This window comes from Hyla sarda, chromosome 4 (assembly GCF_029499605.1).
Source record: "Hyla sarda isolate aHylSar1 chromosome 4, aHylSar1.hap1, whole genome shotgun sequence".
Classification (NCBI taxonomy): domain Eukaryota; kingdom Metazoa; phylum Chordata; class Amphibia; order Anura; family Hylidae; genus Hyla; species Hyla sarda.
Genome location: NC_079192.1, coordinates 137,084,975 through 137,111,091, shown reverse-complemented (window position 1 = coordinate 137,111,091; position 26,117 = coordinate 137,084,975). Strand labels below are relative to the sequence as shown.

The 26,117-nt window shown below is 42.5% G+C and overlaps 1 protein-coding gene across 8 annotated transcripts in view; it reads left to right on the top strand.

Moving 5' to 3' along the window:
- GALK2 (galactokinase 2) overlaps window positions 1-26,117 on the top strand; it is a 626,364-nt gene that overhangs the window by 94,633 nt on the left and 505,614 nt on the right. For 7 of the 8 annotated variants that reach the window (XM_056572234.1, XM_056572231.1, XM_056572232.1 and 4 more), the window contains one exon: window positions 21,343-21,431. In XM_056572234.1, coding sequence (XP_056428209.1) covers window positions 21,362-21,431 — 70 coding nt within the window. In that variant the 5' untranslated portion in view covers window positions 21,343-21,361. Of the gene's footprint in view, window positions 1-15,590; window positions 15,786-21,342; window positions 21,432-26,117 lie in introns of those variants that run through there. The other variant, XM_056572233.1, reaches the window with a different exon arrangement.

The window sequence follows — 26,117 nt, the reverse complement described above, 5'->3', positions numbered from 1 at the left end:
AGGACGTACCAGTACGTCCTTGGTCCTTAAGGGGTTAAGAGCTCTTGTGTACTTCTGCTGCTGCCTGATCCAGGCTATGTGTTTCAGCAACTATATGGTTTAGTGATGCTGCTGGGCCTGTGCCTAAAAATTTTTGGTGTTAGCTAACATACATCTTCTATACAGATTTCAACATTAACATTAATGTTAGGGGTTGTGAAGCCCTCTTGTAAACTCATGCTGATGCCTGCTGTGTGTTTCTGGAACTACTTGGCTTAGTGATACTGCAGGGCATGGGTCTTACATTTTTGGATGTTAGCCCTAGCTTACATACATGCTTAATTGAGATTTCAACATTGATCTTTCAATCTTAGGGGTTATGAAACCCTCTTGTGCTCTCCTGCTGCTGACTGCTCCTTTCTATGGCATTCAGCAACTACATGATTTAGTGATGCTGTTGGGCCTAGGACATTACCTATATATGTTTATGGTAGCACTAGGTATAATACATCAATGGAAATTTCAAAATTCATCTTTTATTCTGAGAGATTGTGAGGCCCTATTGTCTCCTCATCTGCCGCTAACTCCAGGCTGTGCCATTCAGACACTTCATGGTCTCCTCATGTTTCAGCCACCTCCAGGCTGTGTCATTCAGCCACTATATGGTCTCCATATATTGACTCTGTATTGTAGGAAACATGTGGCTCTCCTTGAGTTACTCTCCCAGCATTATTCCCATGTTGATACCAGACCAGTAATAAAAGGAATATTGCCAAGGACTAGCAGAAACAGGGAACTGTGGATACTAGGGATCGAACGATATCTATTTTTTTTTTTTTTTTTTTTTTTTTTTTTTTTTTAAGGGCCGATACCGATAATCTGTTAACTTTCAGGCCGATAGCAGATAACTTATACCGATATTCCGGTATAAGTTATCGGCTATTTCAACCCCCCCGGCGTGGCAGAAGCCGTTGCAGATCAATGATTTAAAGCGGGTTCTTTAAATCAATGAAATGCAGCGGCTTTCCCTGGGCCAGAGACCGCTGCCGCCAGCTTCTCTCCCCCTGCCTGTCCTGAGTCTAACCACCACAGTTGCCCCATCGCCTCCCCCCCACATCCTCTGCCCACATACTGCTGCCGTCCCATCGCCTCCCCCCATCCCCGGTGTTATAATTACCTGTTCCTGGGGTCCGCGATACTTCTGGCTCCGTCTGCGTTCTGCGCTGTCTAAGCAACAGTATTGCGGACCCCAGGAACAGGTAATTATAACACCGGGGATGGGGGGAGGCGATGGGGCGGCGGCAGTATGTGGTCAGAGGATGGGGCAGCGGCGGTGGTATGTGGGCAGAGGATGGGGGGAGGCAATGGGGCAGCGGCGGCGGTATGTGGACAGAGGATGGGGAGGCAATGAGGCAGCGGCGGCGACGGTCGTCTCTGGCCGGGGGGTGGGGCATTATCGGCATATCGGCAAGGTAATTGCCGATACCGATTATGTCCAAAATCATGATTATCAGACGATAATATCGGCCAAACCGATAATCTGTCGATCCCTAGTGGATACTGACCACCGGCTGTTGTAATTGACTGACTATCCCAGGTGGTAGATTTACCATTTTGAAGTTCTCAGTTCCAGTAGGCTTTAAGTTTTTCTTTCTTTGTTGTGGTTCTTCAGTTGCAGAATTAAGTTGTATCATGTTTTCCTGTTCCTCCGGTGAGCAAATGTCACTGGAACACACAATTCTCATATTGTCGTCTAATGAAGGATCCTTTTCTTCAGAGATCGTATCTATCATTTTATTATTTTGAATGTCAGGTGGCATTCTGACAATTTCTGATTATAAAGGAATTTTGTAATCTGGAACACAGGTAAAAATAAGTATTTTTAAGCATACTGTAGCAAATTTTTTCTGCCCGCAGTGCATACTAAGTAGTATACTATTTTCTACCTGTTAATCTGTCAATAGTCTATATACTTTTAAAGGACAGCCAATAGTACACACCTGCTGCTGTTTTAGACAAATACTGTGTCATTCAGCCAATATATGGTTTACTGATGCTGCTGGGCCTGGGAATAAATATTTTTTGTTATAGTAGCACTAGCTACCCAAAATCTTCGGTTTAAATTTCAAACTTCGGTTTAAATTTCAAACGTCTTTTTTTCTTAGGGATTGTGAAGCCCTGGGGTCTCCTCATGCCTCAGCCAACTCCACCTCCAGGCTCTGTCATTGGGCTGGCATGTGACATGGGACTCCTGGTTAGATTAGTTGCTTTGTACCTACACGCCGGGGCCCGGGACACTAAAACTTGGGAGTTAAAAGTTCCATTTCAAAATCCTCCATTTCAGTTTCAAAATCTTAGATTTCTATTTAAGATTCTTGTATTTCAATGGTCTCCTCTTGATCAGCCACCTTCAGGCTGTACCATCCAGACACTACATGGGCTCCCTATGCTTTCCCCATCTCCAGGCTGTGTCATTCAGCCAATATATCATTTTCTAATGCTACTGGGACTGGCATATTAACTCCAAATATGTTCTGTTAGTACTAGCTAACATAAATGCTTAATTGAGATTTCAAGCTTGATCTTTCAATGTAAGGGGTTAGGAAACCCTCTTGGGTACTGCTGATGCCTGCTCCTGACTGCTCCTGTGTCTTTCAGGAATTACTTGGCTTACTGATGCTTCTGGGCTTGGGCCTTACATTTTTGGATGTTTAGTACTAGCTAAATACATGCTTTATAGAAATTTCAACATTGATCTTTCAATTTAAGGGGTTATGAAACCCTCTGGTGTACTGCTGATGCCTGCTCCTGACTGTGTGTTTCAGGAACTAATTGGCTTATTGATGCTTCTGGGCTTGGGGCTTAAATTTTTGGATGATAGCACTAGCTAACATGCATCTTCAATAGAGATTTCAACATTTACCTTTTAATGTTAGGGGTTGTGAATCCCTCTTGTGTACTCATGCTGCTGCCTGCTCCTGTATGTGTCATATAGCAACTACATGGTTTAGTGATGCTGCTGAGCCTAGGACACTACCTATATATGTTTATGGTAGCACTAGGTACCATACATCTTCAATTGAAATTTCAAAATTCATCTTTTATTATTAGAGATTGTGAGGTCCTATTGTCTCCTCATCTGCTGCCAACTCCAGGCTGTGCCATTCAGACACTATATGGTCTCCTTATGCTTCAGCAAACTGCAGGCTGTGCCATTCGGGCAATATATGGTTTTTCTGATGCTGCTGGGACTGGGTCTGGGAATAAAAATGTTGTCATGGTAGCACTAGCTACCCAAAATCTTCGGTTTGAATTTCAGAATTCATCTTATAATTGTGATTGTGAAGGCCTAGTGTCTACTCATGCTGCGGTCAACTCCTGGATGTGCCAATCTGCCACTATATGGTCTTCTCATGCTGCCAACACCTCCACGCTGTATCATTCAGCCACTATATGGTCTCCTCATTCTGCCAACACCTCCACGCTGTGTCATTCAGCCACTATATGGTCTCCTCATTCTGCCAACACCTCCACGCTGTGTCATTCAGCTACTATATGGTCTCCTCATACTAATGCCACCTCCAGGCTCTGTCATTGTGCCACTCTGCGGTAGTGATTCTAAAAGCGATGACTGTAATCTGCATGTTATTCTGAATAACTGTATTATTTCACTACCCCAGCACACTCCATATGCATGTTAGAACACAGCAAAGTGTTCTACATCCCTATTGAGGCTCTATGTAGGCCAGAAATAGCCGTTTTTAATATAGATTCTCCACGAATAAATTTGGCGAATCGGCCAAATCACATTTTTCAAAGGTTCGCTCATCTCTAGTTACAGCCAAAGCACCCTCATAATAGTAACAGCATTTCAAAACCGCAATAGCATTTAATGATAATGACGCCTTTTTATTTATTTTTTATTTTTTTTTACACTGGAAGGCAATGGCAACAGGACTAACCTTCTTTTTTTTTCTTTTTTCTAGTATGCCTCAACTGACCTCAACTGTATTACAGATGCTGTATGTCAGAAAAGATGTGATCTTTGCTTTTTTTTTTATAAAAGGGATTGAAGCTGTAGCTTACTTTTATACTTTGAATATGTTTCTTTATAGTGTCAGTGTTTTTACAGCAACAGTAACATAGTCTTTGGCAGTATTCATGCTGTTAAAAACATTGTAACCCCGATGGAAACCTGACAGACCTTATTACAAACCAAAGTTAGTGGGATTCTTCAATATTTATGTCCGTTATAGTTGTAATGGCTTAACCCCTTAAGGACTCAGCGTTTTTCCGTTTTTTGCATTTTAATTTTTTCCTCATCACCTTCTAAAAATCATAACGCTTTCAATTTTGCACCTAAAAATCCATATGATGGCTTATTTTTTGCGCCACCAATTTTACCAAAAAATCCACGGCGAAACGAAAAACAAAATCATTGCACGACAAAATTGAAGAAAAAATTTCATTTTGTAACTTTTAGGGGCTTCCATTTCAACGCAGTGCATTTTTTAGTCAAAATTACACCTTGTCTTTATTCTGTAGGTCCATACAGTTAAAATGATACCCTACCTATATAGGTTTGATTTTGTCGCACTTCTGGAAAAAATCATAACTACATGCAGGAAAATTTATACGTTTCAAATTGTCATTTTCTGACCCCTGTAACTATTTTATGTTGATCAGACTTTTGGATCGCTTTTTATTCATTTTTTTATGATAGAAAAAGTGACCAAAAATACGCTATTTTTTTGCGAGTACATCATTGACCGTGCGGTTTAATTAATGATATAATTTTATAGTTCGGACATTTACGCATGCGGCGATACCACATATGTTAATTTTTATTTTTATTAACACAGTTTTTTTTTTTATGGGAAAAGGGGGGTGATTCAAACTTTTATTAGGGAAGGGGTTGAATGACCTTTGTTAACTTTTTTTTTCCACTTTTTTTTTTTTTGCAGTGCTATAGCTCCCATAGGGACCTTTAAGCACTGCACACACTGATCTCCTATGCTGATCCCTGCAAAGCCATACCTTTGCACAGATCAATCAGATAGGGGCTTGATTGCTCAAGCCTGTAGCAATCAATCGACGATTGGACGCTGCGGAGAGAGGTAAGGAGACCTCCGCCTGCGTCCCAGCTGATCGCAATAAAATCGCGATGTTCCGATGTCCCGATCAGCCCGACTGAGCTGCCGGGAAGAGTTTACTTTTTGTTCTCAGACGCGGCGGTTGACTTTGATCGCCGCATCTGAAGGGTTAACAGCGCCCGGCACAACGATCGGTGCCGCACGCTGTTAGCCCAGGGTCCCAGCTATCGTTAGCAGCCGTCACTCACCTGGTGTGATGCGGGGTCACGGCGTGACCTCGTTTTTCACACCGGGACCGGGCTCAAGACCTACAGGTACGCCCTGAGTTCTTAAAAGGTTAATGTAACAAAAGCCATGTTGCTAGTGTGAAAAAGGCTTCGGACGGGTGCTGCCACAATATTTCCTGAAAACGCCATATACTTCTTCAGTAGTTCTGATTGCAGATAAAATGTATACAGCCCAATAAAATATTTCGGGGGCTTTTCCACCTGTGTCATATTTAGCACACAAACTGTCTTTACCTACATTACATAATTGTCTGAATAACAAACAAGTTTTTATTATACAAATGTTGAGAGTCGGTTTATTGTGGTGCAGCCATGGGGTGGGTTCCTCAATTTACCTACAGACGTAGGTTAAATGGTTGGTACCTTTCATAAGGGTATCTTATGAAGCAAGGTGGCCCTTGCTTCATAAGATACTGTTTCAGCTGTCTCAGGATTTAGGGGGGCCTTCTCCAGACTGCATGTTTCGGCTTCTTCCACATATATTAAATAGGATTCAAATCAGGGCTTTAAGGAGATATATCATGGGGAAAAACAAATCGCCTATCCAGAGCTGTAACTAGCTCCTTTAGCTCTTAGGCAAGCCCAGTGCAGTCCTCTTTCTTACCTGCAGCATGTTTTGGGCCTGGAGTTACATTGTTGCCCAGTGTGTCATACTGCTGCTGAGCCAACCACTGACCATAGTGATGTCCTGCCTCAGCCAGCTAAGCAGCAGCATGACACACTAGGGCCTGATGTCACTCTGGGCACAAGCGTCACACAGCAGCTCAGGAAGAGGATTGCACCCGGGGACCAGAGCAGGGCACAGCAGGAGTGCTAGAAGTGAGTACAGGCTTATTTTTTTATTTTATTTTTTTATATATACTTGTAGAATTGACATTCCTACCTGCCTCCGGCTTATCCGATCAGCCCCTAAATGTAAATAATCCCCCCTTTTCCCATTTAAAAAAATTAAATAAAATAATGTAAACAAAAATAAACATGTGGTGTTGCCTCATGCGTAAATGTCCGAACTATTAAAAGATAAGTTTCATTAAATAAACCACACGGTCAGTGGTGTAAATATAAAAAAATGCCAGTCCAGAATTGATGATTTTTGGTCACTTTATATAACATAAAAAAATTTATAAAACATGTTTAAAAAAATCCCATAAAGACAAAAATAGTAAAGCTAAAAACTACAGATCATGGCTCAAAAAGTGAGCCCTTGCACATCCCTGTATATGGAAAAGTAGAATAGTTATAGGGGTCAGAAGAGGACAATTTTAGGCATACTGATTTTCATACAAAATGTTATAATTTTTCAAACCTAGTAAAATAAAACAAAACCTATATAAAAATTGGCTATCGTTGTAATTATATGAACCTATAGAGTAAAGATAAGGTGTTATATTTTTAAACCGAAAGCCCCAAAACTTACAAAATTGTTTATTTAATTTTTATTTCGCTCTTTAAGTAATACAATTTTAGTTTCACTGTAGATTTTGTGGTATAATGAGTGATTTCATTACAAAGTATAATTGGTGGCGCAAATAACTTTTCTTCCATTATGCACAGACTGCCAGCATCTAAAACAACAAACGGTAATCACCTGCAGCAGCTTTCTTGGTGCCCCTTAACACCACTTCAGTCCTCCACTGTCTTCTTCCTGGTTGCCACTGGTCAACATGTCACAGTTAATCGCTGGCTGCAGTGATGTCCCGCCAAGTCCGGTGATAAGTTGAGCGTCAATGTGATGCATTTAGCCTCGGCACCAGACAGCAGCGATGGACTGTAGTGGTGATGCCAGGACACCAAAAGAGCAACGCCAGGTAAGGCTGGGTTCACACCACGTTTTTGCAATTCTGTTCCCGTATACGTTTTCAAATTGGAAACCGTATGGAACCATATTTAAAACCATATGCATTGACTCTCCATTGAAAGCCGTATGCCCAACGTTGCATCCGGTTTTGTCATTTTTTTTTTTTCTGTACTCAAAACTGTAGCCTACCACTGTCTTTGGTCCGGGTGAAAAACCATATTGAAATCATATACGTTTAGTTTTTTTTAACATGGGAGTCAATGGGAACAGTACAGAACCGTATGTCCGTACGGTTCCATCCAGTTTGCACCATACGGTTTTTGACTTTGCACATGCACAGTGCACACCGAAAAAAAATTTTTGTCTTGGATTTTCAATCAGACAAGTGAAACATTATGGCGTGAAAAGTTAAATACGTTTTTTTTTCTTTAAAAAACTGATGCGACCAGGCATCATTTTTCAGATCGTATACGGTTTTCAACCATATACGGGTTAAAATTTGTACACACGTTTTGATACTGATTAGTTTGGTTTTAGGGAAAACGTTTTTCATCATAAACCTGATACGGGAACTGTATTGCAAAAACGTTGTGTGAACCCAGCTTAAGTCCAGTTTGTTGTTATATATAATTTCAGCCAGGGCATAATGGCTAAAAAAAGATCTGGATGACACATCTACTTTAAGGGGTTAGGCCCTAAGTGCTAATGCAGGTTAGGAAAATGTATCCCCCCCCCTCCCCCCCCAAAACTTTTATCCCCCATTCTTTGGATTAGGGATCCATTTTCCTAACCCGAAGTACCCCTTTAACCTACGCCCTTGCATTCTGGTACTTTAAGACCAAGAGTGTACCTGTACGCCCTGGTCTCGTTAGCTGTGTTTGAAGCCTGCTCACAAGCTTAGCATGCTAAAACCACCCCTGAGTCCCGACTGCTATCGGTAGCCAGGACCCAGGGTTAATGCCGGGCACAGCTAATCGGGCAGATGCCCAGCATTAACCTTTTAGATGCTGCGATCTAAGTTGATTGCGGCGTCTAGAACAAAAGTAAGTCTCCCGGCAGCTCAGCGGAGCTGATTGGGACCATCGCGGTGAAATAGCAATGTCCCGATCAGCTGAGAGGATGGCTGGAGGGCCCTTACTTGCCTCCTCGCCGCCCCCGATCGGTCTTTTGCTGTCTACAGCCAGCCATGCAGGCTTGAGCAGCAGAGCACCGATAACGCTGATCAATGCTATGCTATGGCATAGCATTGATCAGTATATGCAATCAAATGATTGCATGTTATAACACCCTATGGGGGCAAAAAAAAAATAATTGGTGTGGAAAAAAGTTAATAAATGTGAATTAACTACTACTGGGGTAGCGAGGCGTGAATGCACAGACTTAACATGGGTAAAATACTATTATATGCACAGGGATGTGGAATTCCTATCGCCGGACGCCCGGGACATGCAGTTTTGGGCACCGGGCAGGTGAAATTGTCCGGCCCTTAGCCCGGCTTCGGGCAAGCAGGGACCTAACAAGCGTGGTGGCGATCTGCAGTCTGTATGGAGCGGGCACCCGACTCCTGCCCGCTCCATACTCTGCAGCCCCCAGCTGTAAAAAACCTGTGTCCTCAGAAGCAGAGCAGGGGAGATGAGAAGCTGTGTATTTGTCTTCTCAACTCTGCTCTGCAGACGTGCGGGGGGAGATGAGGGGGCGTGGCTTCTTTCTCCCCGTGCAGACCTGCGTCCTCTGCCTTCTCTCCCCCCAGCTGTAGCTTCGGAGAGCTGAGGGGAGGAGGCACGTCTGCACGGGGAGATGCATGCGGCGCTCACGAGAGTATGGAGCGGGCTCTGGTCTCCTGCCCGCTCCATACTCTGCAGCCCCCGGCTGTTCTCAGTAGCCGGGGGCCGCCACTAATAGCCAGCATGCGGCGATCGCCGTGGCTGGCTATTAACCCTTTAGATCGCCGCTGTCAAAGCTGACAGCGGCGTCTAAAGGGACATGTGAATGCTCCCTGGTGGGCTAGTAGAGTGTCTGTGGTGTCTGTGGCTTTGTCATTGATAGAGCCTGGCTGGACCAGGCTCTATCAATGGATCACAGAGCACACAGATTAATAGAGTTCAATAGAACTCTATTCATCTGTCTGAGGAATCTAATGATTCCTCATAAGTGTAATGAAGTGTACAAAAAAAAAAAAGTTTTAGTAAAAGTTTGAAAGACACACATCAACCCAGTGGTCTTCAAACTGTGGCCCTCCAAATGTTACAAAACTACAATTCCCAGCATGCCAGGACAGCTGTTGGCTGTCCGGGCATGCTGGGAGTTGTAGTTTTGCAACATCTGGAGGGCCACAGTTTGAAGACAGCTGTATTAACCCCTTCCATGTTAAAGGTTCAAATCACCCCCTTTTCCTATATAAAAACATGCAAACATAATAAAAATAAACATATTTGGTATCGCTTCGTGCGTAATTGTACAACCTATTAAAATATAACATTATGTATGGTAAATGTAAAAAAAATACCAAACCACAGATTTGCAATTTTTATAATATCCCAGAAAAAAAAGTTAAAAAGCGATTAAAAAGTCAGATCAATACCAAAATGGTACCGATACAAAAAAAAAAAAAAGATTATAGCGCAAAAAATGAGCCATCATACAGCCTGGTATGCAGGAAAAAAATAAAGCTACAGGGGTTAAAAAATGTCAATTAAAAAAATTTGAAAAAGTTCAGAATTAGTAAAACATGACGTAAACGATACAAATCTGGTATCGCTGTAATCAGGCGACCTTAAGTATAAAACTAACATGTTACCTCAACCACAAGGTAAATGGCGTAGAAAAGAAAACCACCAAATCTGCTAAATTATCTTTTACTTTTTCAATTTCACTTCCCTTAAAGGAGTAGTCCAGTGGTGATTCAGTGGTGAGCAACTTATCCCCTATCCTAAGGATAGGGGATAAGTTGCAGATCGCGGGGGGTCCGACCGTTGGGGCCCCCCGAGATCTCCTGTATGGAGCCCCGACAGCCGGCGGGAAGGGGGCGTGTCGACCTCCGCACGAGGCGGCAGCCGACACGCCCCCTCAATACAACTCTATGGCAGAGCCGAAGCGCTGCCTTCGGCAATCTCCGGCTCTGCCATAGAGATGTATTGAGGGGGCGTGTCGGCCGCCGCTTCGTGCGGGGGTCGACACCCGCTATCTCGGCGGAGAGCCGGGGCCCCGTACAGAGAGATCGCAGGGGGCCCCAGCGGTCGGACCCCCCGCGATCTCAAACTTATCCCCTATCCTTAGGATAGGGGATAAGTTTTTCACCACTGGACTACCCCTTTAATATGTATATTTTTTTTTTTTTGGTTCAGAGAATATGTTATTAAAAAATTAAAAGGTATCATTATAGTAGGTAGTTATGGCTATTATAGGGCGAGGAGGAAAAAAATTAGAGCGTAAAAGCGAAAATTGTCCGGGACAAGTGGATCATCATGAGGGACAAGTAGATTTTGCTCCATTTTAGTCCCGTGGACAAGTAGTTTTTTTATAAAATTTCCACACCCCTGATGCATGACACCCTTAATGTGTGGTAATATTATACATGGGACCACATCCTGTTTATGCTGGACTTGTTAGGGATATTAACTAGCTGAGGTAACCTACAAGCATTGAGTCACAACAATAGCAATATCTCCCGGCTGTATATAACAGCACTGTTAAACTGTATGTAATTATTTGTGATCGCCTATGTTGCATATAAGGTATTGTATGCATATCACCTAATTGTGTCTGTGCAATACTGCTCCGGTAATAGTAATAGTGGGTAATAATTCCTGCCTGTAATATTTTCTTAAGCGTTGTTTTTGTATTTTAAACAGCAATGTTGGTGAATGTAGTTATTATTTTTTTAAGTAATAAAATAAAATCTACATAAATTGGGCATCCTTGTGACCATATGCACCTACAGAATAAAGATAAGGTGTAATTTTTACCGAAAAGTGCACTGTGTAGAAACGGAAGCCCCCAAAAGTTACAAAATGGCATTTTTATTTCACCCCACAAATGAGGTTTTCATTTTTTTTTGTTTCGCCGCAGATTGTTGTAAAATAAGTGATGTCATTACAAAGTACAATTGGTGATGCAAAAACAAGCCCTTAAAGGGGTCTGCAGGTGCAAAATTTAAAGTGTTATGATTTTTAGAAGAGAGGAAAAAGAAAAAAGACAGGTGCGCTCCTAGTGCAGTATTATTAACTTTAAATTGGCCCCAAAAAGGTAAATTCAGGCTTACCAGAAAGGGTTGTGCTAAGAGCACAACACCTCTGCAGGCATGTAGACTCGCTTAGTTGAAGAGGTCAGCTGCTCCAGAGTCCCTTTTGGGTGACAGATGTCGGACCCAAAAATAGTAGTGGAGATTCAAAGTATTGCGTACCAGCAATAAAATCGGGACTTCATCCTGGCGCTTCCCCTCAGATGTAGAGATCACGGAACAACCGGTTGGTTATAACGTGGTTCATTTAATGGGTGCAACATAAAAAGTTTCGAGTCCTTGGATGAACTCTTCATCAGGCATAATACAAACAGTCACAATGTGATTTTAAAAAGACCGGGAGGATAATACTACCGGGTCAAAGGTTACTAAACATCGTACATTAGAAGAATTCAGAATTATATAAATATACATATACACCAAACAAAAACATACAACCACATTTGTGAGGGTTAATAAATATTATAAAATAATAAAATTGCAAGAACCTATAAAATTCATCACACGCCACTTGCTAAAAAATGGGGAAAGAATCACATACCTAGGAGGTTGAATACTTCAATGGTACCGAAACCGCTGTATAATCGGTGTAAAAAGGAACTTTCAGCAGCGCTGGAGGTACTTGTTTTCAAGACCATGCCGCAAACAACAACCCAGGGAAGCGATCCAAAACGAGGCCATGACCGGTCGTGACCGTATCATCACAATGAATGGTCTCAAATCGAGGCTATGACCGGCCGTGAACTTGTTGGCCTATTTACTGTGGCAACATACTGACGTCATATCTAGAGGAGATCCCAATGCGATCGGGATAACTCCTCATAGGGAGTATGGTAAGTGATTTTTCGTGTTTTTACGAGGATTCGTTCCCGGTCCTAGGAATTTTTATTGAACTTAACGGGTAGATGAAAATTCTAAAAATTACTTAATAAGAAAAAATAAAAAATTGAGCTTTTTCTATGCAAATAGAGAAATGGACCGATAGTATGTATTTTTTTAAAAAAGTATTGACTGCAAGTAATGTTGCTACAGTGGTTGATATTGATAATAAAAATGACCACCAAGGATTTTATATGATGTTACCTTGATGCTGTTGGGGATAATGTTATAAAATAGTTTCAAACATCTCATTGAGACCTCTGGGCGAGATGGTACAAAGCTTGTACATCCAATACACTTCTTTTTTTCTTTAGTAAATCAAACCGATTGGTAACTTCCTCAGGAATATGGTCTATAGGAGTGACCCTATAGATATTACTCTGTTCCGGATGAATCAGTGTGCAGTGTTTGGAGACTCCATGTAGAAGGAATTTATTTCTAATATTTTGTCTATGTTTATTCAATCTGTTCCTTAGAGGTTGGATGGTCCTGCCAACATACTGCAGCCCACAAACACATTCCAACAGGTAAATCACATATGAGGACTGACAGGATAATCTATGTTTGAGTAAAAACTTTTATCCTGTACTGTTGGACAAAAAAAATCAAGTTTTCTATTATGTATCTCCTTACAGCATAAGCAACGCTTCATATTACAGCTGTAGGAACCAGGGGGTAGTTTATTATTCTTCTGTGTGTATTTGTGCTGTTTTATTACGCTAGGTACTAAAATATTTTTCAAAGTGGGAGCTCTGCGATAAGTGACAGGTGGTTTGATAGGCAAGATCGATTTCAAGGCAGAGTCACTCTGCAAGATATGCCAATGCTTGTTGAGTATGACTTTGATGTCTTTTGCAGATCTAGAGAAAGTTGTAATAACATTTTATTTCAGTTTTTCATCTTTCTCTTTGATTGGTGCAGTTTTCAGGCAATCACTTTGTTTTAGATTATTTGTCCTGATGTACGTATCCTTGATCATGGCCTCAGGATACTCTTTAAAACGATCAGAGAGAATTTTTGCTTGACTATAAAAGGTACTGTCCGAGGTACAATTCTTCCTTATGCGTTTATATTGCCCATAAGGCACATTTTTAAGCCATGGTTTGTGATGGCCACTGTTATACTCTAAATAACTGTTAACATCCACTGATTTGAAATAAGTGGATGTAACAAAATTTGTTCCATCGTGTCCAATGCATAAATCCAGGAAGGTGATTTCTTTTTCACTGTGTTCTAGCGTAAACTGAACTCCCCACTGGTTGGAATTCAATTATTTTAGAAAGTTATTTATAGATACTTCAGACCCTCTCCACAGGAAGAAGAGGTCATCTATATATCTTTTGAAGAAAACCGTATTGGAGGAGAAATTAAGGTTATTTTTAATATGTACCTCTTCAAACACCCCCATAAATAAATTGGTCCTAGATGGCGAACGGAGGTGCAACCTTAGACCCCATCGCTGTGCCATGTTGCTGATGGAAGTTAAGTTAAATAAAAATTCCTAGGACCGGGAACGTATCCTCGTAAAAACACGAAAAATCACTTACCATACTCATTATGAGGAGTTATCCCGATCGCATTGAGATCTCCTCAAGAAATGACGTCAGTATGTTGCCACAGTAACTAGGCCAACAAGTTCACGGCCGGTCATAGCCTCGATTTGAGACCATTCATTGTGATGATACGGTCACGACTGGTCATGGCCTCGTTTTGGATCGCTTCCCCGGGTTGTTTTTTGCGGCATGGTCTTGAAAACAAGTACCTCCAGCGCTGCTGAAAGTTCCTTTTTACACTGATTATAGAGCGGTTTCAGTACCATTGAAGTATTCAACCTCCTAGGTATGCGATTCTTTCCCCATTTTTTAGCAAGTGGCGTGTGATGAATTTTATAGGTTCTTGCAATTTTATTATTTTATCATTTTTATTAACCCTCACAAATGTTTTATAAAGTACCTACATATAGGTTGTATGTTTTTGTTTGGTGTATATGTATATTTATATAATTCTGAATTCTTCTAATGTACGATGTTTAGTGACCTTTGTCCCGGTAGTATTATCCTCCCGATCTTTTTAAAATCACATTGTGACTGTTTGTATTATGCCTGATGAAGAGTTCATCCAAGGACTCGAAACTTTTTATGTTGCACCCAATAAATGAACCACGTTATAACCAACCAGTTGTTCCGTGATCTCTACATCTGAGGGGAAGTGCCTGGATGAAGTCCCGATTTTATTGCTGGTACGCAATACTGTGAATCTCCATGATTTTTAGAAGGGGAGGAGGAAAAAATGAAAGTGGAAAAACAAAAACTGGCCTGGTCCTTAAGGCCAAAATTAACTTAGTCCTCAAGGGATTAAGGATGCAGTAATTAGGTAGGAAGGTGGTTGGGGGGGGGGGGGGGTGATTAGGTATGTGGAGCCTGGCACTGGGGTGTTATTGGGGTAGGCATGTGGCGGGGAGGTAGGTAGGTGGGGGTTTAGTTAGGTAGGGGGGGGGGGGACACAGGCTGGTGGGGAGTGTAGGCCACTGTGGAGATCCTAGGTTACCTGTATGGTGGCACTGGTAGGTGATTGCAAGAGGCCTGTCGCTGCATGCAACATTCAGCAGCAGCACAGGCAGTCAGACAGGCGCTGGTTTGCGAGCTGTTTGTGCATGCGCTTCCCACATGCGCTCCTCTCTTCCTGTCGGAAACCACGTCGCACGTCATCGCTGAGGTGATGGCTCGCTCTACTTCCAGGCAGCCACTGCAGTACCCTTAAATGGCAGCACCTTGCAGTGGCTGCCTGGGAGGTGAGCCTGAGTCGCCTCATGGCAGCTATGGCTCTGTACCTATCCAACGGAGGGAAGGAGGAGGAGGGAGCGTGTCGCCCTGCTAGTAAGGGAGACTCTGGGGCCCTGTACAGGAGATTGCAAGGGGTCCCTGCAGTCGGACCCCCCCCTTTGGATAGGCGACAAGTTTTCCCCATGATACTTCTCCTTCGAAGAAAGTCGCTTCAGAATAGTCCAATGTTTTGCTTTTAATGGGATACTCCTGTGGAAAACTTTTTTTTTTTTTTATTTATTTTAAACAGACTTGTAAATTACTTCTATTAAAAAATCTTAATTCTTCCAGTACTTTTTAGGGGCTGTATACTACAGAAGAAGAAATGCTTTTCTATTTTGGATTTCTCTTCTGTCACAACCACAGTGCTCTCTGCTGACCTCTACTGTCCATTTAAGCAAACATATGCTGATTGATTTATGCAGTTGATTTAAAAAAATAAAAAAAAAAAAAAATTTTTTTTTTTTTTTTTTCTTTTAGCTCTGTGTTATGTCATTATCCTGTTGGAGGACCCATGAGCTATGGCTGAGACGAAGCTTCCTGACACGGACTCCAGACACTTGCTCCGGAATTCCTTCATAGTCTTGAGACTTCATTGTACCCTTTACAGATTCAAAATGTCCCATGGCAAAGGCAGCAAAGCAGCCCAAAACCCAACAGAGCCTCCTCAATGCTTCACAGTAGTAGGTGCAGTATTTTTTTCTTTTGTATGCTTAATTTTGGCATCTGGGTTGCAATATGGAACATAAAAATAAGAAAGCACTCTGTGCCGTTAGTCCGGTCAGACAATGTGGGCCAGTAACACATACACAATTTGTACTGCTCACCTGACAGTGTTGCGCTTTGAGCACAACACCATGTAGTGCATCGACACACCTTTCCTGTGTGTCAGCAGATTCTCAGGGATCAGCGTCTGGTATGCAGTCTTTAAGATTTCCGGAATACCACCATCGGTAGAGTCTTCACACGTGGAAAGGGAACCGGGGGTTGGGGGGGAAATAGAAAAGGGGAGTGAGATATATAATAATTAGCTACATGGATGGACTTGAGTAGAAAATAATAATAAAAAAAAAAAATTTATTAATGTACACAGATGTCCGTTTATTTATTTTCTACCAAAGTCCGTCTCACTTCCCAGGAGCATCTTCATTTAGCGCCATTTTCTATTTCACCCCACCCCCGATTCTCTTTCCATGTGTGAAGGCTCTACCGGTGGTGGTAGTCACATGAGCTCTGTGTTTGCAGATACGAAAATAAAGCATACTAAGAAAAGAACACTGCACCTATTGTGAAGCATGGAGGAGGCTTGGTTATGTTTTGGGGCTGCTTGCTGCATCTGGCACAGGGTGTCTTTAAACATTTGTGGAGGGAGCTGAAACATGCAATCTGAAGGCACCTTTCAAACCTTAGACAGCTGGAGCGGTATCTTATGAGGAGTGGGCCAAGATAACTGTAGACAGTGCAGAAGTTTCATTTGACTGCCTCAAAAGATTTGTGCAACAAAATATTAAGTTCAGGGGACCATCGCTTGTCTGGACCAGTTTATTTTGTTTTTTAAAATGATTCTGTTGAACCACAATTCAAAATTCTATTAAGTTTTTATTAATTGTTGCTTTTGTCAGTTTCATGTTATTTAAAGGGGTATTCCAGGATTCTTTTATTTTTATTTGACTGTTACAGGGGCTGTAAAGTTAATGTAGTTCCTCATATAGTGTCTGTATCTGTGTTTGAGAGTGGTTTTGCAATTCATATGTGATTTTTGCCCCAAGGTTTATTATTAACAGCATACAAAATGTCTGTTGTCTCATGTTTTCCCAGGTTGCAGTGCAGCCCGAGACATTACATCCCTAGTCAGGTGTTAAGAGGGAGCCTGTCTTTGCTTCAGTGGGTGAAGCCACAGCTGGGTGGGCGGGAGATCATTCTGCAAGTATTGTAGTTTTGCAACAGCTGAAGGCACCCTGGGTAGAAAACACTAGTCTATTGCATTGAAAGGAGCACAGGTGTGTTTCAATGGGTGGAGTGGCTGATGTGTTGGAGGGAGAAAATTGACTTCACACTTACAAACAAGGAATCATGGGACTTGTAGTTAAAGGGAAAGAACTCCAACAGGAAATAGCCAATTCACAAAAAGATAGCTACAGCTTTATGGTTGACTCAGAACATATCTGTTTAGCTCAAAGATAAGCACGGATCCATCCTAAGCATGTCCATTACTGTCTGGCAGGTAAATACTAAAATCACCTTATGGCGGATAACCCCTTTTAAGGAAGCATTTTGGGTTTTCCTGTATTGAGCAAAAAGGGGCCAACAACTTTGTCCATGTCTGTATGACAGGGGTCTCAAACTGGTGGCCCTCCAGATGTTGCAAAACTTCAACTCCCAGCATGCCCAACATTCGTTAGCTGCAGCCAAAGGCAGTCTGGTATGTTCAGTCATGCTGGGAGTTGAAGTTTTGAAACATCTGGAGGGCCACCAGTTTGAGACTCCTGTTGTATGATATTATGCAAGTTGCTGTCCTCCTTATTCTAATTTTTTCTCCCTAGCTTGTGGGAACAATGTCTATCACATTACCCAAATTTTAATGTAACTAAAAGAGAAAATCTAAATTGTAACTTGCTTCTAATATGCCATTTTATCCTTCATGTATACACAATGGGGGATATTTATCACATCCAAGGAAAAGGCGGATATCCATCCCCCAATAGAGAAATAAAATCCAACTTTAATGAAAAAATATTAAAAGCATACAGGTGAAAAAAAATATATGAATGTAACAAAAAGCAAATTCACAATCGAAACACCAACGTGTTTCGACTCGACAAGTCTTACTCATGGCACATACTTCGGACACAATGTCCGGTATAAATACACCGGTATCAGACACGTGACATGCCATCATAACCTATACGTCCCTCTGATGATGTCATGCTTCTGGGCGGAGGAAACAAAGGCTGACTACCAATAGAATTGCAAATGAAAATCGAACAGGTGAAAAAATATATATGCATCCTTTCATAAATCCCAACATGTAATTGCAAGGCCATATCCAATGCCAAAACACATAAAAAATATATGCAGTTTGATCCAAACCTGAGAAGCCACACATCTCAGTAAATATAAGACAGATCATTTCTGTGATTAAAACCAGAGGGATAGCGGCTCTCCAGGTTAAGTATCCAAAATGCCTCAAGTTTGAACACTTGTTTGTTCCAATCCCCTCCTCTTCGGGGTGACCGCACCTTTTCTATACCGGATATATTTCGTAGTGGTATAGTTCCTGAGTGTACCTCCATGACATGCTTCGTGAACCCTGACAATGATCTAGTTGCACTTTTATCAGTATTTGGTAGATACATATGTTCTTGAATTCTGGTTTTAAAGGTTTACTCCGGTGCTTACACATCTTATCCCCTATCCAAAGGATAGGGGATAAGATGCCTGATCGCGGTAGTCCCGCCGCTGGGGACCCCCGTGATCTTGCACGCGGCACCCCGTTTGTAACCAGTCCCCGGAGCGTGTTCGCTCCGGGTCTGATTACCGGCGACCACAGGGCCGGTGGCGTGTGACGTCACTTCTCCGCCCCCGTGTGATGTCACGCTCCAACCCTCAATGCAAGCCCATGGGAGGGGGCGTTATAGCTGTCACGCCCCCTCCCATAGGCTTGAATTGAGGGGCGGAGCGTGACGTCACACGGGGTGGAGGCGTGACGTCACACGCCGCCGGCCCTGTGGTCGGTTGTAATCCGACCCGGAGCGAACACGCTCCGGGGACTGATTATAAACGGGGTGCCGCGTGCAAGATCACGGGGGTACCCAGCGGCGGGACTCCCGTGATCAGGCATCTTATCCCCTATCCTTTGGATAGGGTATAACATGTCTAAGCACCGGAGAACCCCTTTAATACCAAATTATATCGCAAGTCATGCTCAGGGAATAGCCTGCTTCATGCCAATAGCTGTCACCCCCAACACGTATTGGGAAATTTGGCTATTGGCAAATTTGTTCGTGCCAGAAGGGCATGTTCTGATGATGCATCTTATGTAGCAGCATGGAAGGATATCAGAAAAAGATTGCATGCCAGGGGGTATGGGTCACATTTGATAGGAAGAGCTGAGGGCATCGTGAACTCTAAACATGATGAAAATGATAAACAAAATTAACGATCTATTCCTACTTTTTCTACCACTTTCTCAAGACAGTTTAATAATATTCGTGATATAATTAACAAACATTTACCCCTTCTGAGAGCCAAATATTGGATAAAGGCATAATAATTATTCCCCAGAGAGCACACACATTACAGAACCTGTAATGTCACCTAGTGAATTTCATAATTCAAATGCAAGTGACACTTGGCTCTCTACAAGGAGAAATGATAAATGTGGAACCTGTAAATACATGACAAATTCTACCATATTTTCTTCTCGTATAACAGGTCAACAATTTAATAAAAAGATTTATAAATTGTCAATCATCACACGTAATATGTTAAATAAAAAGAAAATGGCAGCAGCACACTTGGTCAACAAAATGGAGGCTCTTTGCGCACTTTTTGATCAAAACGTGTCCTCCCCATCCACCACGCGGAAGTGGCTTCATATCAGATGGGACCAAGTGTGCTGCTGCCATTTTTTTTTTTTTTTTACACTTGTATTGTACTTTCCACAACAGCGTGCCTTGTATTGGGTATGGGTGCTGGCTACATTTTAGTTTTTTTTGTATTTGCTGTGCAATTTGGGGGGAGTGGCTCCCTCTCTAGCCATGCATCCCCTCCCCTATCTCACAGGAGGTGGTTTGGATTGATAGTGGATCCAACATGTCACCCAGTCAGAGGCTGTATGCCCAGCAGTGGTGAGTGAGTGTTAGGGGCCCATCCGATATGAGGCCACCTCCGCTTGGTGGATGGGGGGACATGTTTTGATCAAGAAGTGCGCTTAGAGCCTCTATTTTTTTGGCCAAGTGTGCTGCTGCCATTTTTCTTTTTTTACATGTTTTGTACATGCACCCGTGTATTGGGTATAGGTGCTGGCTACATTTTTGTTTTTTTGTATTTGCATCATATGTAATATACACCATTATTTACCATGAGTGCAATCTACAATTTGTAGGTTGCACTACAAGAAAACTTAAAACCAAAATTCAAGAACATATGTACCTACCAAATACTGATAGAAGTGCAACTACATCGTTGTCAGGGTTCACAATGCATGTCATGGAGGTACACTCAGGAATTATACCACTACGCCATGTATCCGGTATAGAAAAGGTGCGGCCACCCCAAAGAGGAGGGGATTGGAACAAACAAGTGTTCAAACTTGAGGCATTTTGGATACGTAACCTGGGGAGCCGCTATCCCTTTGGTTTGAATCGCAGAAATGATCTGTCTTATATTTACTGAGATGTGTGGCTTCTCAGGTTTGGATCAAACTGCATATATTTTTAATGTGTTTTGGCATTGGGTATGGCTTTGAAATTACGTGTTGGGATTTATGAAAGGATGCATATATATATTTTCACCTGTTTGCTCTTCATTTGCAATTCTATTGGTAGTCAGCCTATGTTTCCTCTGCCCAGAAGCATGACATCAACAGAGGGGCGTATAGGTTATGATGGCGTGTCTCGTGTCTGATACCGGTGTATTTATACTGGACATTGTGTCCGAAGTATGTGCCATGAGTAAGACTTGTTAACGAGTCGAAACGCGTTGGCGTTTCATTTGTGCTTTTGCTTTTTGTTACATTAAATTTTTTTTTCCACCTGTACGCTTTTAATATTTTTTCATTAATGTTGGATTTTATTAATCTATTGGGAGATGGATATCTGCTTTTTCCTTGGAGTTCCTACACCTGGAGACCCGGCTCTAGTGATTTCCTCTGAGCTTACTAACTCTAACCCACACTGCTGCTGCCGAAATACTCAATCTATACAGGAGGGGTGAGCTGGTTTATGTTTTGCCTTATTTTATATCCAAGATTTATCAAAACCTGTGTAAAGGAAGAGTGGGGCAGTTGTCAATGGCAACCAGTTAGAATAATTCCTTCATTTTTAAAGAGACCTGTGAAAAATGAAAGACGTGATCTGCTTCGTTGCTATGGTCAACTGCACCACTTTTCCTCTACACGTTTTGATAAATCTCCCCAAATATGTGTGTGTGTGTGTGTATACAAAGATGTATATATGGATTTAGCAATATTTATATTTTCTTTCATTTTAAATCTGAAATGTTTACTTTTCTGAATATACAGGTTGCTGAAGCTGAAGGAAATGTTTATTTCTAAATTTGGCAGTGAACCCCTGTTCTACGCACGGGCTCCGGGACGGGTCAACTTAATAGGTAAGCTATATGAGAGTACAAATTACAATTATGTGATCAATGTGCTGGAGCATATGTGGGTCTATGAGGGGCATTCATCAATCCTTCTCTCCTTTTTATCGCATTGTTTTTGAACTTACCGCGCCCAATTAATCAAATGTGGTAAGCTATTTGATGAATTTACTGGCTCCTACGCCCACGATATCCATTTAGACTGCTTTCCAGGGCTGATGTTACATTGCGTGAGTTTCCGTTTAAATCGCGGCACTGCAACTTTTTTGCGACTTTCAGAGAAAAGTCGGAGATAATGAATTTGTGCCCACTGCATAAAACCAGTCTAAAACACTGCGCATGGTAGTTCACTTTCAGATACGATTTATAGCAAAAGTCGCAGGGGACGTGGCTGAGACTTTTTGTGCAACAATGGGCGGGAAGGCCCTTACCTTCCTCCTCACTTTCCGATCTGTTATCATCTGCTGTCTCCAGCTTCCACAGGCTTGAGCAGCAGAGCACCGATAACACTGATAAATGCTGAGCTAAAACCTAATAAAAGTTTGAATCACCCCCTTTTCCTATATATTTTTTTAACCCCTTAAAGGGTACCTCTCATCAAAAAAAACTTTTGATATATTATAGATTAATGTATGCAGAATAACTTTCCAATTGCATGTTGTTAAAAAAATATGCTTCTTTCTATTTAATTTTCCACTTTGAAAAAATGACCACTAGGGGTCTCCCTACCAGTCCTTTTTTATAGATTTCAGACTCATGCTGGAGTCCTAAATCTCAGACTGCAGCCGGGACACAGACAAACTAAGTACTGCTCCCTGCCAGGGAGTTTGTCTTTGTCCCGGCTGCAGTCTGAGATTTAGGACTCCAGCATGAGTCTGAAATCTATAAAAAAGGACTGGTAGGGAGACCCCTAGTGGTCATTTTTTCAAAGTGGAAAATTAAATAGAAAGGAGCATATTTTTTAATAACATGCAATTGGAAAGTTATTCTGCATACATTAATCTATAATGTATCAAAAGTTTTTTTAATGAAAGGTACCCTTTAAGGACGCAGCTCATTTTCACCTTAACGCCTTAAAGACCAAGCGTTCTGTTTTTTCCTCCTTACATTTTAAATAACCCTTTCAATTTTGCACCTAAAAATCCATATGATGCCTTATTTTTTGCACCACCAATTCTACTTTGTAACGACATCAGTCATTTTACCCAAAAATCTACGGCGAAACGGGAAAAAAATCATTGTGCAACAAAATTTTGGGGGCTTCCGTTTCTACGCGGTACAAGGACACCTTATCTTTATTCTGTAGGTTCATACAATAAATGATACCCTACCTATACAGGTTCGATTTTGTTGTACTTTTGGAAACCATCATAACTACATGCACGAAAATTAATACATTTAAAATTGTCCTTTTCTGACCCCTGTAACATTTTTTTTTCTGCATATGGGACTATATGAGGGCTCATATTTTGCACCATGAAGTTTTATTTAGTACCATTTTTGTTTTGATCAGACTTTTTGCTCGCTTTTTATTAATTTTCTTTTTTATGGCATAAAAAGTGACCAATAATACCCTATTTTGGACTTTGGAATTTTTTTCCGTGCACACCATTGACCGTGCGGTTTAATTTATGATATATTTTTATAGTTTGGACACTTACGCATGCGGCGATAGCACATGTTTATTTTTATTATCTTTTTATATGGAATTTTGGAAAAGAGGAGTGTTTTAAACTTTTAATAAAGAAGGGGTTAATGTGTGTTTTTTTTATTTTTGTTATTTTACTTTTATTAAACTTTTCTTTTTTTACACTTCATTAGTCCCCTTAGGGGGACTTTTAGTAGGAATCAATGAGGTTCCATAGAACCACATTTATCTGTGTGATCTCCACTCGATTGATAAAGCCTGGTCCTGCCAGGTTTTATCAATGCGAGTGTCGGGACCTGCACGGAAGAAGAGGTAAGCCCTCCTGCTACCTCCACAGTGGATTGACCCCCCCCCCCCCCGATCGTGCAGCGGGGGGTTCCGCCCCACTGGACCACCAGACAGCGGCGATCTAAAGGGTTAATAGCTGGCCGCGGCGATCGCTGCATGTCTGCTATTAACGCCGGCAATCAGCTACATGAATCAGCTGAGGGACGGAAGGTATGACCTGGGCTCGAGTCGGGAGCCTGCGTCATACCCGGTTAACGGCACATGGACGAGTATACATGTCTATGGTCGTTAATCAGTTAAGGACAGAGCCCTTTTTTGCAAATCTGACCATTGTCACTTTAAGCATTAATAACGCTAGGATCCTTTTACTTTTCATTCTGATTCCGAGATTGTTTTTTCATGACATATTCTACTTTATGTTAGTGGTAAATTTTAGGCGATACTTGCATAATTTTTTGGTGAAAATTTCCCAAATTTTATGAAAAGGTTAAAAATGTTGCATTTTTTTTTGTCACTTTGAAACTCTCTGCTTATAAGGAAAATGGACTTCCCAAATAAATTAAATTATATATTGATTCACATATACAATGTTATAAAGTTGACATGTTTTTTACTTTTGGAACACATCAGAGGGCTTCAAAGTTCAGCAGCAATTTTTCCCAAAATTTTCAAAATCTGAATTTTTCAGGGATCAGTTTAGCTTTGAAGTACCGTATTTATCGGCGTATAACGCACTTTTTAGGCTAAAATTTTTAGCCTAAAGTCTATGTGCATGTTATACGCCAATACACCCCCAGGAAAGGCAGGGGCAGAGAGGTCGTCGCTGCCCGCTTCTCTCCCCCTGCCTTTACTGGGGTCTAGAGCCCTGCTGCCGGCCCTTCTCTCCCCCTGGCTATCGGCGCTGCTGCCCGTTCTGTCCCCCTGACTATCGGTGCCGGCGCCCCATTGCCTGCGCCGATAGCCAGGGGGAGAGAAGCGGCGCCGACAGCCAGGGGGAGAGAAGGGGCAGCGGCACCCATTGCCGGCGCCGCTGCCCCATTGCCTCCCCCCATCCCCGGTGGCATAATTACCTGTTGCCGGGGTCGGGTCCGCGCTGCTTCAGGCCTCCGGCGTGCGTCCCCTGCATTGTTGCTATGCACTGCACGGCGCGGCGCACTGACGTCATGCGCCGTGCTGCGCATAGCAACGACGCAGGGGACGCACGCCGGAGGCCTGAAGCAGCGCGGACCCGACCCCGGCAACAGGTAACTATGCCACCGGGGATGGGGGGAGGCAATGGGGCACCGGCACCGATAGTCAGGGGGGACAGAACGGGCAGCGGCGCCGATAGCCGGGGGAGAGAAGGGCCGGCAGCAGGGCTCTAGACCCCAGGAAAGGCAGGGGGAGAGAAGCGGGCAGCGACGGCCTCTCTCCCCCTGCCTTTCCTGGGGGTGTATCGGGGTATACACGCGCACACACGCACCCTTATTTTACCATGGATATTTGGGTAAAAAACTTTTTTTTACCCAAATATCCTTGGTAAAATGAGGGTGTGTGTTATAGGCCGGTGCGTGGTATACCCCGATAAATACGGTAGATTTGGGGGCCTTCATATTAGAAATACCCCATAAATGACCCCTTTATAAAAACGGCACCCCTCAAAGTATTCAAAATGATATGCAGTAAGTGTTAACACTTTAGGTGTTTCACAGGTATAGCAGCAAAGTGAAGGAGAAAATTCTAAATCTTAATTTTTTTCACTTGCATGTTCTTGTAGACCCAGTATTTGAATTTTTACAAGGGGTAAAAGGAGAAAACTCTTCCTAAAATTTGTAACCCAATTTCTCTCGAGTAAGGAAATATCTCATATCTGTATGTCAAGTGCTCTGTGGGTGCACTAGAGGGCTCAGACGGGAAGGAGCGACACTGGGATTTAGGAGAGTGAGTTTTTCTGAAATGGTTTTTGGGGGGCATGTCAACAGGTGTTTGTGTAAATGAGTTTTTTTCACCAAAAATTTTTTCATTTTTAAAAGGGGTAATAGAAGAAAATGTCCTCCAAAATTTGTAACCCCATTTCTTCTGAGTATGGAAATACCCCATGTGTGGACGTCAAGTGCACTGCGGGCGCACTACAATGCTCAGAAGAGGAGGAGTCACATTTGGCTTTTGCAAAGAAAATTTTGCTGAAATGGTTTTTTGGGGGGCATGTCACATTTAGGAAGCCCCTCTAGTGTCAGAACAGCAAAAACAAAAACCACATGGCATACTATTTTGGAAACTGCACCCTTCAAGGAATGTAACAGTGTACAGTGAGCTTAAATCAGTTAAAGACCCAGGGCTTACGGGTACATCCTGACTCTCTGGTACCTAAGGACCCAGGATGTACCTGCACGCCCGTGGGAATTTCGGTCCCCACCGGGCGGGAACCTGACCGGGGTGACTGCTAATATCGATTAGCAGGCACCCCTCGCAAATGTCCAGGGGGGTCACCAGAATTCACACCGGCGATTTGCGGCCATTCCAGGTCATACGGGTCTCCGGTGACCCAGAAAATAAGGGGGATCGGTGTTGTCCAAGACACTCCCGATCCCCCTGAAGGGATAGGAGTGAGGTGGCATGGGTGCCACCCCTCCTATCCCTGCTATTGGTCATCTAGAAGCAACGACCATTAACAGATCGGGGGCGGTGGGGTTAACTTTCGGTTTCCCAGTTCTGTCCACCCACAATAGGCTGGGCAGAACGGGGAAATCAACGAGGACTGGTGCCGAAAGTTCACTTAC